A 14,983-nucleotide genomic window follows, 5' to 3' on the forward strand; every position below is an offset into this window, starting at 1 on the left:
ACATCAAAATATTAACAAAAAACCTGAAAGAAATGCTGGCACTTCCACATGGATTTGTTGCTGTTTCTCTGAGAACTTGATGTAAATAGGTAAAGATCCTATTTTCATTACTCATCCAGAAAGAGTTCCAAATACAACCAAATCTTGGAAGGAACTTAGCCGCCTCATCTTTATTTTAAGTAGGCAACCCCTTATTTTTAAATGGATCCTTTGATCTAGATACTTCCATAAGAGCAGCCATCCTTGCCACTACCATCTTGTCAAGATCACACAAGTTCGGTGTTTCAAATTCCAGCAGGTGCAAGCCCAAACCATCCAATCTTTCTGTAAAAAAAATTCTGAACTTTTGAGTTATCAGCACAGTAAACCCTTTGTGATCTGTATTAACATCCGTAAGACCAATTACATTATACTCCAATGCCACAGAACTAAAGTATATCCTCTACCTCCGTATTTCATTTACCTCACAAGATACAACTGCCAGCTTTCTAGAATTCTCAGCTTCTATACCAACCTTGTGAATCATATGCAGAAATACTGATCCCTTTATCACACCATTTAGATCTCATTTATTTTTCATCAAAATGGACATTTAATATTTGCTCTTCACAACTTACTATTCTTGGCAGATCCCCAACCATATTTTTCTTTTATCTATTCGAAAGAGCAACTTTCTACACCCTAAGTGTTTATTTTCAGCAATAATCTTTGATTTGGCTCCTCATTACATGATTTCTAAAATCCTGGTCCTCAATAGACTCCTAATTCAACTCAACACAAATTTACAGACATTGCAACAAATATTGTTACAAATAGCAAAAGTACAATTTTCCAAATTAATAAAATAAAAACAAAGTTATTGACAAACGGTACATGCATTAAAGCTCCCTCTTATTGGTTATAATTACCTGATCTGTTCTGGAGTTCCACCAGACGTTGCATTTGTGATAGCCCAAGCAGCCTCCTTCCTAGTGCGGAATTCAGCCTTTTGAAGAACATCAATTAGCACTGGGAAAATATTTGCATCTATTACTGCCTGTTAAGTACAAGACAGAAAGTATCAAACCAGGGCTTATTATATACAGTTAACAAAACATGTTTGCTCAACACAAAAAAAATTGACAATCTCATCACACCCTCTTATGGCTGAACTGTGAAATTATTAACAATAAAGAATGAATGCATGGAATATATTCAGCTTTCTTTGGAAATTTGCCCCACAGTACAAGACCTTTCAACATTGCAATTCATACACTTTCCTCATTCAACAGGAGTGACAAGAAAGTAGTTTTCTCATATCAAAAGCATGAAGCTTTGTGCTGAGTTGGTGAGGAATGACAGGAAGGGAACAAAACAAATGTAGCCAGTTAGAGGTTTCGAAATGTGATTATTTCAATGTTAGGAGCATTAGGAATAAAGGGGATGGACTTAGAGCATGGATCAGTACATGGAACTACGATGCAACTATTACTGAAATTTGGCTAGAGAAAAGGCAAGATTAGCTGATGCAGGTACCTGGGTTTAGGTGTTTTAAAACTAAAAGGATGGGAGGTAGAAAAGGAGAGGGAGTACCATTACTGGTCAGGGATAGTATCATGGCTATAAAAAGTGAAAATGCTACAGAGGGAATGTCCACTGAGTCATTATGGGTGGAAGTCAGAAATAGGAAGGGAGCTATCACTGTGCTGGGAGTAGTCTATATGTCTCCAAATAGCCCTATTTATTAATATTGACTGGCACTTCCTGACTACAAGAGGGATGGATGGAGCTGAACTAGTCAAGTACATACAAGAAGGATTCTTGACACAGTAATGAAGACTGGCCGACAAGAGGAGAAGTCATACTGGATCTGGTTCTGGGGAATGAACCTGTTCAGGTGGCAGACTTTTTAAGTGGGAGAGCACTTTAGTGAGAGTGACCACAAATCCCTTGGTTTCAACATAGCTATGGAAAAGTCAAACTGGGAAAGGGTTAATTATGAAGAGACGAGGCAGGAACTAGTGAGAATAAATTGGAAACAGATTTTTAAGGGTCAAAGCACAGAAGTAGTGTGGAGGAAATTTAGTGACCACTTGTGCAGGGTTCAAGACTGGTTTGTCACACTAGGATAAGGAAAAGAAGGTAGGAAAAGGGAACCATGGCTGACAAAATAGGTCAGGTGACTAGTCAAAAGGAAGGGGGAAAATATACATTAGATATAGGAAGCAGGAAACAGGAAGGGTTCATGAAAAGTATGTGGTAGCCAGAAAGGAGCTTAAGAAAGGACTTAGAGTTCAAAGGGGGAAAGAGAAGGCCTTGGCAAGTAGGATTAAGGAGAACACCAAGGTATTTTATGAATATGTGAAGAACAGAAGGATGACAAGAATGAAGGTGAGGCTGCTAAAGGATAAGGGAGGCAACATGTGCCTGGAGGCAGAGGAGGTTGTGGAGGTCCTAAATGAATACTTTGCATCAGTATTCACAATAGTAAAGGACCATGATCATAGTGAGGTCAACATTGAACAGGCCTGTGTGCTGAAGAATGTGGAAATCATGGAAGCAGAATTTTATCTTCTTCAAAACATCAAAATTGACAAGTCCCTTGGGTTGGATGTGATATATCCCAGGCTTGGATGCGATATACCCCGGACTCCTGTGGGAAGTGAGAGAAGAGATAGCTGGGGCAGTAGCTATGATCTATAAATTCTCTTTGGCTGCAGGGGAGGGGACAGAGGAGAATGGCAAATGTAGTCTCCTTGTTTAAAAAGGTAATAGGGAGAATCCTGCGAATTATAAACTAGCAAGTGTTACACCAGTGATGTGCAAACTAATGGAGAGGATTCTTAAGGATAGGACCCATGAGCATTTGGAGAAGCAGATGTCTACTAAAGGATATTCAGCAAGGCTCTGTGAAGGGAAGGTCATGCCTCACAAGTCAGAGTTTTTGAAGAGTTAACAAAAGAAGTTGATGAGCATAGGGTGGTACATGTACCAGAAAGTCTTGAGGTACAGGATAAGCGGAACCTTGGCTGTGTGGATGAAAAACTGGCTTGCAGGAAGAAAGCAGACAGTAGGAGTAGTGTGAGAGCGAGAGAATTACAGTTTTATAGTCAGCATCAGGGACTGGAACAGGACAAGCTGGCCAGCTTGTGGAAAACCCCATTTGCAAGATGGGTTGTGAGTGCTTAGTTCAGCCTGGTCAATGCCCTTGTGGTTCATGCAAGAGGAGAGGACTGGCTGTCTAATATTTCACTTGAAATAAGAGAAACAAAAAAGAACTCTGTGGTGATGTGAAAGAAAGAGGTAATCATCTGGAGAATCCTCAGGGGGCAAGTTTCTTCGGCAAGACATTCAAGTGGCTGATTAAAAAGGAATCAGTTGTGGATGTTCAGCCTACAACAAATCTCTCTCTGAAAACCGACAAGAACCTTTCTGACCGGTAACAATTTACCTTTCAAGCACCAAAGCCTGGTGAACTTTATAAATGTTAAATTCTGTGCACAGTACAAGAATTGCCTGCAACCAGTGAACTTGGAGGAATGAGAAGTGAGAATGGACTGTGAACCAAAGAATTTTTCTGGACTTGCACACATATTACATATATGTGCGCTTAGAATTAGAAGGGGGTTGTTAGGTTAGTTATATTAAAGTGTGATTCTGTTTTCATGTTTAAAAATAATTAAAAGCAACTTTTGTTTAAGTAACCATTTGTCTTGGTGAATATCTATTGCTGCTGGGTTTTGGAGTCCTCTGGGCTCGTAACAGTAGGTACAAGAGAATAGAGACAGGATGCAGAATTGGGCATAGAAGTGGTAGATTGAGTTCAATCTGGATAAGTGTGAAGTGATGCATTTTGGAAGGACAAATCAGAAGGCCGAGTACAGGAATAATGGTAGGTTAGTTAAGAATGTGGATGAACAGAGGAAACTTCGGGGTCCAAATCTATACATCCCTCAAGGTCATGCTGGAATTCATTAATAGGGGGATTCAGTTCAGTAGAGAGGTCACGTTGCAACTCTACAAATTTCTGGTAAGACCACAGAGTATTGTGTTCAGTTCTGGCCACCTGAATATAGGAAGAATATGGAAGCTATGGAGAGGGTGCAAAGGAGATTTACCTAGGATGTTGCCTGGATTGGGAAACAAGTCTTATGAGGCGAGGTTAGTGGAGCTGTGACATTTCTTTTTGGAGCATAGAAGGATAAGAGGATACTTGACAGAGATCTACAAAATTAGGAGAAGCATAGATAGAGTGGACAACCAGCATCTGTTTCCCAGTGCAGGATCAGCAAACACCAGAGGATGTGTACAAAATTAAGGGAGGGAAGTTTAGGGGAGACACAAAGGTAAGTTTTGTTTTAAGTTGGTGCCTGGAATGTTTTCTGGGGTTGGTGGTAGAGGCCGAAACATTGGGGGCATTTAAGATAGACACATGGGTGAAAAAAATAGAGGGTTATGGGTAGGGAGGATTTAATACATTTTTTGGGAATATATGGGTCAGCACAACACTAAGGGCCAAAGGGCCTATACTGTGCTGTATTGTTCTATGTCCTTAATGGTCAGGGATGGCTATTAACTGGCAATCTATAATGGTATTTCCTACCTTTAAGTGCTTCACTTTGTCTGAATCATTTTCAAAACTTGATAAATTTAGAAAATTTTAGAAAATTTCAGACAAGAGAATGACAAAGTGGTTAGTGCAATGCCTTTACAGCACCAGCAATCAGGTCAGGGATTTGAATCCCACACTGTAAGGAGTTGTTATGTTCTCCCCATGTTTGCATGGGTTTCCCTGAGGGCTCCAGTTTCCTCCCACCGTTTGAAACGTTCCGGGGGTGTAGGTTAATTGGATGCAAATTGGGCAGCATGGACTCATGGGTCAAAAAGGCCTGTTACCATGCTGTATGTCTAAATAAAAATAAATAAAGCACTATACAATTTTCTTTTGATACATTGTTAAAGTAGTTTTACTTTGAACAGTGCAATTTGCAAGACACAGCTGCACAATTCTAATGAGGTGCAAGCTAATGTTAACTGTGGCTACATGAGAATCCTACAATCAGAAAATAGAATCACACAAGTGTGAGAACTGTGGCTGATACTTCTAAGCAGTTTCAAACACTGAACTGCTAAAGATCCCACCTTGATTTCAAGACATTAAAACAAGTGCCAAAAGATCCCTTTTGTCTCAATGAAGAGGAGGGGAACCCAGGAGAATAGACACAGAGCTGCTCCAAAAGGTTCAACTATCAGGTCCTAATAGTGGCCTGCTAAAGAAGCTGATGGTGTTTGTAAATAAAACCCTGCAAACATAGAGGTCTGTGCCCAAGATGTCAAGGCCTGTGCTTGGCAGTGGGCACAAGGGGTTGCAGACTCCAAGAGTAGTGCAGGACACCAGAAACAGAGAGAAAATCCCCATTGAGGAGAACCAGAGGAAATGACCCTTCAAGACACTTAGCATGGCAGCACACAAGTGAGGAGCTCAGTGGCTGAGGGTCCCATACGAGCTGCTGGAGACTAACTCATGGGAATCAGCTATTGAAGCCAGAATTCGAGAGTGTACTGAGTGCAAGAGCAGCTCCCAAAGGGTCTTGGGTGCTGAAGACTTCCTGATCGAGATGGAGGTTTGGAACTGGAGCTTGGGTTACTGATGGATTGAACAGGAGTCTGTGGGGCTGTGGGAGCACTGGAGGCGAATCCGCGGATACTCAGTGACCCTAAAGGGCCTCTCTTCTCTTTCTCTCATTCTCTTATACTGTAAGGGATGCCAAGTGACACCAATGGTAATTTTTTTTTTGCCTTCTGTCTGCCATAAGGCAGACAATTTCGTGTTCTGTCATATTACATGACAACAAAAGAATATTTGAAAAAAGAACCTTGAAGCAAATTCTGATCTAGGTCCTGTCATATTTCTGAATTTCCATTGATAAAAATTAAGAGAAATACTGAAATGCTTGTCATAGTTTTGACCTCTAACTACTTTGAATTTACCATGAAAATTCAAATGACCAATTTTAGCATACTTTATCCATGAATTTGTTCTCACTTGTGGGTTTCATTTGGCTCTTGATAGACGTTAAAGTAAAAGGAGAGATTATATTACACTTGCACAGAGTTCACAAATTTAACTCGAAACCTCTTGCACTCAATACAGAATAAGTTTCAAATAAATTCTGCTGTCAAGCTTAATGTCTCCAAATTAAGGGAACACGTTTACAGATTTTGCATTACCTTTGAAAGTACAATAAAGTGGAAGCAATTACCTGGATTTGGGCTCTGTTTCCTGCAGTAATGTTTGAAACTGTCCAACATGCTTCCTTTCTTATAGATTCCTTGGGGCTACTCAACAAATGAAGGAGGCAAGGCAACGCAGAGCAGTTCAAAATTACCTAAGTGAAGTGATAAGCAAAATATTTAAGTAGACAAGTAAAATTCCCCCTCTCCATTCATTTAGAACAAAATACATACAAAATTAGTAATTTGTTCTCCATACATTATGCCCACAGAGCAGATAATGCTATATTACATTATTCTGATGTTGCTTTTGATTAGAATGTCTATACTTGAATACAAATTAGTTTTAAAGAATACCTATAAGGAAACCTAGATCCTGAGTTAGGAAATGCACATCATTGCATTAATTTTAGCACCAGTCATGATCTGAAGATCAAATTTACTGCAAAATATGCCAATATAACCCGTAAGTAAGTTAGCTGGATTAGAAATTGCTTTTGGGTTACCTATTTTTGGTTACTTCCGATTCTTGTGCAAAAATGAGTCCTACCAAAGTGAAATTAATATTTACCAAGGGATTCCATTAAATTCATTCATTAAAACATTTAATGTCATGAACATGTCACAAAATTTGTTGTTTTGCAGCAGCATTGCTGTGCAAATATTGCTATTACATTTCAAAATAAATAAACAGTGCAAGAAAATAGAAGAGAGAAGTAGTCTTTGCAGTTCATTGTCCATTCAGAAATCTGATGGCAGAGGGGAAGAAGTTGTCCTTGTGCTGGTCTTCAGGTTAAAGTATTGCACTCTTGATGGCAGCATTGTGAGAGGGCATGGCCTGAGTGATGGGGATCTTAGAGAATAGAGGATGTTCTTGTAGATGTCCTCAATGGAGTGAAGACTGATGCTCATGATGTTGGTGGCTGGGATAACAACTCTGGAGTTTTTTCCCCTTCCCTGTGCATTGGCATCGCTATATCAGACAGTAATGTAAATCAGACTGAATGTTCTCCACGGTATACCTGCAGTAATTTGAGTCTTTGGTATCATACCAAATCTCATCAAATTCCTCAGAGTATACCCACTGCAAACTTAGTGATTGCATCGACATTGAGGTCCAAGGACAGATCCTCGAAGATGTTGACATCTAGGAATTTGAAGTGCTCGACCTTCTCCACTGTTGACCCCCTCAATGAGGATTGGTTCATGTTCTCCAGATTTCCTCCTGAAGTCCAGTCAGCTCCTCAGCTTTACTAATGTTGAATGCAGATTATTGTTGTGACACCAGCTGATCTCCCTCCTGTATGATTTCTCATTGCTGTCTGTGATTCTGCCAACAACCATGGTGTCATCAGCAAACTTGTAGATGGTATTTGAATTGTGCCTAGCCACAGTCACGGAGGTAGAGTGAGTAGAGTAGCGGGCTTATCAGGCATCCTTGAGGTGCATCTGTGTTAATTGTCAGTGAGGAGACAACATTTTCAATTCGTACTGACTGTGGTCTTCCAATGAGGAAGCCAATGATCCAATTACAGAGGTCCAAGTTTTGGAGCTTTGAGGGAATAATGGTGTTTGAGGCTGAGCTGTAGTCAATGAAGAGCAGCTGATTTATGATTCAGAGCTGAGTGATAGTGATAGTGAATCTGCTGTGGAGAGATTATGACACTAGACAAATTTTGAAGCAGGTGGGAACCTCTAATTGCAGCAATGAGAGACTGAAAGTGTCTGTGGACACTTCGGCTATTTGGTTGGCACATATTTTCAGTAAACTGCCAGGTGTGCCATCAAGGACTGATGTCTTGTGAGGGTTCACCCTCTTTAATGATGTTCTGATGTTAGCCTCAGAGACAGATATCACTGGGTCATCAGGCTCTGCAAGGATTCTCATAGGAACTGCTGAGTTCTCCTTCTCAAAGTGAGCATAAAAGGTAGTGAAACATCACAGTCATTTCTGATGTTCAGCCTTGCCTTGTGAGATGTATTGGCCTGCACTCCCTGGAAAATATCTGACTGAATCTCAAGCTTCCCTCAGAATTGTCTCTTTTTCGCTGAGATAGCCTTCCACAGTTGCACCTGGACTTCCTGCAGAGATCTATATCACTGTTATATATCTAATATATATCTATCACCCTCAGCAGGTTGCGAACCTTTTGGCTTTTGGTTAGGGAAGTACCGGCATGTTTGTTTGGGCACACACTCATCCATGCATGTCTTGATGAAGTCAGTGACAGTCAGTGCATATTCATTCAGGTTTGATGATGAATACTTGAATTTCACCCAGACCTGTAGGTGCTCCTCTGCTTCCCTCGACTATACTTTCACCATCTTCACCACCAATGCTAGTCTTCAGTCTCTGCTTGCACACCAGGACAGCCAGGTGATCAGATTTGACGAAGTGGAGTCATGGGATGGCTCAATTGGCGTTCTTCATGTTTGTGTTGAGTGCCAAGGTTCAACAAATTTTCACTTGCTGAAATTTGCAATTGGGATTGCCTTGCATTCACTTCAGTCAACATGTTGGTACATCAACTGAGACTGACACACAAACAGGTCAACAAATCTGACATGGGTCCGTTGAAACTGTAGGAAATTGATTCTTGGCTGTAGAGTAGTGGCAAAACAAAGCCACTCAAATAAAACATTCATTCACTTAGGTTAATTGAGCACTTGCAACCTTGGTCCATTGTTTGACCAATAATTAATTCACCATTTACCTTCATTCCTGCCTCATCTTATCTCATATTATTCCTGTTTATGTATTTTCTAGCTTTACCCACTTCCTAATCTGCATCTGTATTCAAGCCACATTAAGGTTTCAGGCACACTTTAGGACTTCAATGAAATAAAAGTTATTTTCCAATCACTGTACAAAATATTTAGCTGTATGCTTTTGTGGATACAGAAATCTACGGCACCATGATTGGCAGACTTCCAGCAGCATTTACCAATTTTCCCTCAATGCCATTAAAAAACTGGCTTTTTCATTTTGCGCTATGTAGGGCCCATATAGAATTAAACTGGCCACTTTATTTGCTTACACACCATTGATTGCATTTCAAATGTAGTTAAACAGAATAGAAAAGTACAGTCAGCCAAAGAGCATGTTCAATTTTTTTGTCCCAACAGATTTCACTTTACATGTTTTTTCTTTATCCTCCTGAATTCTACTATTAACTTCAACTTCTTGTGACTTTAGCCCATCCAAAACTCCCAAGGATCAACTTTAAAATCCTCATCTATAAATTAATTCCTTGTCAAATTTTTGCCCAACTCTAATGCCATCTTGACTTCTTGGTTTCAACGAACACATTGGTTTTTGGAGACAAGGATACATTCTCTCCCATCTCTACTTTGCCAAATTTTGGGATTGAATCAACCCGCTGCTCTACTTGAATTCTTAAACAATGTGCTCATGGCAGTCTTTGATCAATGTAATCTTTAATAAAGAAGAAATGGATTGTGAAACCATGACAATTGCTGAACATGCAGAAGTTCAGCAAAATGGACAGATAGCGCAATTTGCAACTAATCTTTTGAGGGATTTCCACACCTTGCTATTGGGTACAATGACAACACATATTATAAGAGATTCTGAGCTGTATGAAAGGTGTGTGCCAGGAACAGTGAGGAAAAAGTATCCAAATATATATTGCAAGTAGAAATACAATAGAAGATTCCAAATCCAAGTGCAGTAACAAAATGGCACAGTGGTGCTGCAGTTAGTGCAGCTAGTTCGACCAATCTAGGTTTGATACCTAGGGCATTGTACATGTTCCATGACTGTGAAAGGTCTCCCTAGTTGCTCCAGTTTTCTCCCACATACCAGACTTGTTAATTAACCATTAATTGCCCCTGATAAAAGTGAATGATAAGAATCTGGGGGCGGGGGTTTGAAGGGAATTGGATACAGGAAAGGTGAGATTGCTCTGAGCCAAAACAGATTCAATGGGATAAATTGCCTGCTCTTCCATTGAGAAAGTCAAAGATAGAGTCCAACTTTTATACAAATGGATCAAATCACTTGTGCATTCATTTGAACACTGCCTTCTTATTAGCATGATGGGCAGAGGGGAGGTAGTAATGAGCTTTGTATGAAATCCCTTTGCTCTAATTTTGAGACATTTTCTCTGTAACTGTAGGCAAAGCTATGCCCGAACCAACACGTTTTCCATTTAGGGACCTTCAAGTCAGACAGAGATTCACTTGCACTTCTTCCACTCAGCAGACCAAGTGCAGATGACAGGGCCACTTTGCCAATTGCCTGTGCTCTGTCTAAAATGGCCATCTTGAACTTCTAGTTACTAGTCATTTTAATTTCCCTCTGCATTCCCACACAGATCTGCTTCCCTGTACCTCTTTCACTACCAGGAAGGAGCAAAATACAAATTAGAGGAACATAGAATATTAAAGCACAGCCTTCAATGTTGTGCTGACAATATATTCCTACCAAAAAAAGTACTAAACCCTCTGTTTTTCATCCATGTGTCTGTCAAAGAGTCTCTTAAATGCCCATTTCAGCCTCCACCACTATCCCCAGCAAGGCATTCCAGATACCCACAACTCTGCAAAAACTTACCTCTGATGTCTCCCCTAAACTCCTCCCTTCACTTTGTAGAGATTCACCTGGCTTTTCCCTGTCCTGGGAAAAAAGCTGCTGGCTGTCCAACTTACTCATGCCTCTCAGAATCTTATTGACCTCTAATTAAAGTTTTTTCTCATCCTTTTTTGCTCCAAAGAGAAAAGTCCCAACTTTGCTAACCTTGCCAATGCAGGCAACATCTTGGTAAAATCGCTTCTGCACCCTCTCCATATCTTCCACATCCTTCCTATAATGAGGTGACCAGAATACTCTTAGTGTGGTCTCACCAGAGTTACAACATGATCTCTCAACTTTTGAACTCAATCCCCATATTAATCTAGCCTAATCTGTTTCAACACTGTTAAGCATTTGACCATTAACCCTGTACTCAGCTTTCTGGTTTGACGTTCCAAAATTCATCACCTCACACTTATCCAGATTGAACTCCATCTGCCGCTGTTTTGCTTTGTCCAACTCTACATTCTGTTTACATCTTTTTATAACCTTCAGCACTATCCATAACATTTCTTTTTACACAAGGGGAGCACATTTGCCATTCTCCAATCCTCTGTTACTTCCCTGTAATCGCCAAAGGCCCAGCTATCTCTTCCCTCCCTTCCCACAGCAACCTGGGGTACATCACATCCGACCTCTGGGATTTATCAGTTTTGAAGATTCAACACTTCCTCTTCCTTAATCTCAACATAGTCCAACACACAATTCTGTTCTATTCCAAGCTCAACCTGTTCAAGGTCTTATTCTCTTGTGAATATTGAAGCAAAGTCTTCATTTAGGACCTCCCAAACGTCCTCCGCTTCCAGGCGCATGTTGCCTCCTTAAGCAGGAGGACCACTTTCATTCTTGTCATCCTTCTGTTCTTCACATTTGCATAGAATGCCTTGGTGTTCTCCTTAATCCTACTTGCCAAAGCCTCCTCATGCCTCTTCAACCTCTCCCAAGTCCTTTCTTGTTCCTTCCTGGCTACCACATAATTCTCATGAGGCATTCTTATTTCTTGCTTTCTAAATCTAATGTACGCTCTTTCTTTCTCTTAACAAGCTGCCTCGTCTGTTCTGTCAACCACTGTTCCCTTTTCCTACCATCTTTTCCTTGTTCCAAAGGGACAAACCTACGTGAACTCAGTTTAAGTTGTCACTAAACTTCCTTCACCTTAGTTCTATGCTTTCTCCAATTATCATGCTTCCAATTCAGTCTCACTAGTTCTTGCCTCATCTCATCATAATTAGCCATTTCCCAATTGAACACTCTCATTTTGTCTGCTTTTATCTTCGTCCATAGCTATGCCAAAGATCAGGGAGTGGATGCTCCCCCTCCAAGAAGTCTGCCACCCGTAAAGCATCCCAATCTGTCTCGGTGGTCTACCACATATAGCAGTACTGTAAATTCTCCAATTTAAGGTAACCCACTCCTAGTTCTCCTTCCAGATCATTTCCAAATGCCCTCCTTCCCAGTTTATCCCCTACCCCCATCCTGCTTCCCTCTGCCCATAATGCACTCAGCCCACTGGGTCCCTTATGCCCTCCTTCCACAGTTCCTTTTTTCCCCACTATCCCTTCTTTGTTGACTCAAGATGGGACACAAGGACAAAGTGGTCTATTCCGGGGATTGTTGTAATACCCCATAACAGAATAGGTACATGGAACCTTAGCTTACTCCAAATTAAGCAAAGTATTGCAGAATTTCCCCCAAACAGATACAATAAAACCAATGCTCATGAATTCAAGCAGGTCACAAGTAGCTGGCAAAAAAAATAAATAAAAATAAATAAAAGTTAAAAATTGTAAAACTAAATATTTTCCGAAGTAACACATAAACCTTTGATGAAGATAGGAGCAAATATTCAGCCAGTGGAGTGCCTTGGTCTTGCTTTGCTCACAGCAGCTGATTGAACAAAGTTGCGCTTGAATAAAATGGAATGGCCCAGGATAAAGAGCTGGTTGATGCTATTTGACGATGGGGCAACTCTCTTAAAGTGTCTCCTTATCCTTGCTTAATAAGAGTTGCACAAGTCTGAAGTTGGATCTGTAAACTTGGGGAAGAGGGGGAATTATCTATGTTACTGTTCGTCTTTTGGGCAGCTCCATGAAAGTCGGGGGGGTGGGGGTGGGGGAGGGGAAGGAACCTGCAGATGCAGTGTCGGTTAAATGGTTTCAAAGAATGTGACTGAATATAAAGTAAAATGCTTTAAGGTTTATATATTCACGCAAGTGACGTTTGTTCAGTGCAAGTACAATATCACATTTTGTCTTTTAAATTGTTGGTACTTAATGTAGAGTTTAGTTAGGCAATGTAAGACTAAGTCTCAGGCAACCAGAAAATACACTTATCTGGCATCTACCAATCCCAATACCAGGGTTTTTAATGTACAAGTATTAGCCTAGATCATATTTTTAATGAACTCTTTCTGAAAAGACACTTGTCACTGGAATTGACAATGCTTATTGTCAATTCCTATTAATCATGAATTAAGATATCAAAGTACAGCATACATACCAAATCAAGTAAGATGACAAATTTTCTTCCCTTAATAATATTAGTGAAATAGATAAGATTTTGTGATAATCTTTTTGTCAGAACTTTTAAAGATTTAATTTTTGAATTTCAGTTCCTTGTTGGTGGGATTTAAACTCCCCTATCTAGACCCAGTAATTCAATCCCATTGCTATTGTGGCCAAATTCTCCAGTAATTAGAATTGAAATAAATAATGAGACATTTGTAATTTTGGGGACAAGGCCAAGAAGGTACACTTAACCGATATGAGTAATACACAAGTGCTTGCCTGTTGCAGTTACATGAACTACATGTAACTATAATCACAGAGCACTACAGAAAAAAAAACTTTTGTCACAAATTCCTGCACTCTTGCCCTTTGTCGAACAATATATTCAGCACACCATTTCTTAATGATTATGGAAATAATTTTCATTCAACTATTCATCCAGTTCCCACATGAAAGCCATGTCTGACTGCTGCACCATCCTAACCAGCAGCAAATTCCAGATCATGTCCAGTATCTGCAGAAAAAAATCCGTAACTTTCATTTGTGACATTTTCCCCGCTTGAAAGTTTTGATTTCTACAGGGTTTTGTACCATTGTGTCTAAGTTATGAAATCAAAAAGGTTTTGCATACTAATCAATGGAGATGTGTTAAAACAGTGGATAATCCATCTGATATGGCTTCGTGAGAATCAAAAATTCAATCTTTTCTGAAAAGAACCACACATGGGTATCAGTCCTTAATTTCTTTTGTGATCTCAAGAGTGGCTTCAAGAGTGGCCTCAAAATCCATAAGAGTTAAAAGGAATTTCAATGGAGGATCCGGAAATCCAAAATGCTAATACTATTCAAATATCTAATGAGAATTATCCAATCACTCAATTAATGTGCTATTACTCTTCATGGTTTTGTTTGAAAGAGGCTATAGCATGGATTCTTAGGTTAAAAACTATGCTTTTAAATTGTATCAAGAAAGATTTGAAACCTAACAGTTGATGAGTTGACGAATGCTGAATTGGAGATAATTCGTTTTTGCCAAAAAGAGGCGTTTGATAACGAGATATCAAAATTGAAGAAGAATGTGAACGTTACAAAAACAAGTTGTGTTTACAAATTGAATCCTATTCTTGTAAATGATGCATTGAGAGTAGGAGAAAGATTGTAAAAAGCAATAATGCCAGAAGTGAAACATCCAGTTATATTGGCCAAGGAATTTCATAAATCTGATTTGATTGTTCGACATATACATGAGAAAACAGGTCATGGTGGTTGTAATCATGTGTTATCAGAACTGCGCCAGAAACATTGAATACTTGGTGCTTTAACACTGATCAAAAGAATTGTATCAAAATGTGTAAACTGGCATTCAAAACATTTGTTAATATTAGCCTTATAAAATTACCATTAATCACATCAAATGTGACAATCTTCCACACTACCATCAAGCTCCTCTTCTTTACTTCAGATTTATCAAAAATATAGCTTTGGAGCTATATTAGCAATTTTCTCCTGACTCTCTCGAGGAGAATCACACTGTTTCAAAATGTAGTGCTCAGAATAGGACAAAATATCAAGTTGCACTCTATTATTTCATTCAACAAATATCATATTTTACTATCATGTCAACATGCACTGTCATTTTTAAGCATCAGTGAAGATACAACATGTTGTT

The 14,983-nt window shown here is 39.6% G+C and overlaps 1 protein-coding gene across 2 annotated transcripts in view; it reads right to left on the reverse strand.

Moving 5' to 3' along the window:
• kpna5 (karyopherin alpha 5 (importin alpha 6)) overlaps positions 1 to 14,983 on the reverse strand; it is a 61,777-nt gene that overhangs the window by 8,362 nt on the left and 38,432 nt on the right. For both annotated transcript variants that reach the window (XM_069886783.1, XM_069886781.1), the window contains exons 11-12: positions 6,243 to 6,368; positions 909 to 1,036 (exon numbers count right to left, since the gene is read on the reverse strand). In XM_069886783.1, the coding sequence (XP_069742884.1) occupies positions 909 to 1,036; positions 6,243 to 6,368 (254 nt within the window). The remainder of the gene's footprint in view (positions 1 to 908; positions 1,037 to 6,242; positions 6,369 to 14,983) is intronic.

This window comes from Narcine bancroftii, chromosome 6 (assembly GCF_036971445.1).
Source record: "Narcine bancroftii isolate sNarBan1 chromosome 6, sNarBan1.hap1, whole genome shotgun sequence".
In the NCBI taxonomy this organism is placed as follows: domain Eukaryota; kingdom Metazoa; phylum Chordata; class Chondrichthyes; order Torpediniformes; family Narcinidae; genus Narcine; species Narcine bancroftii.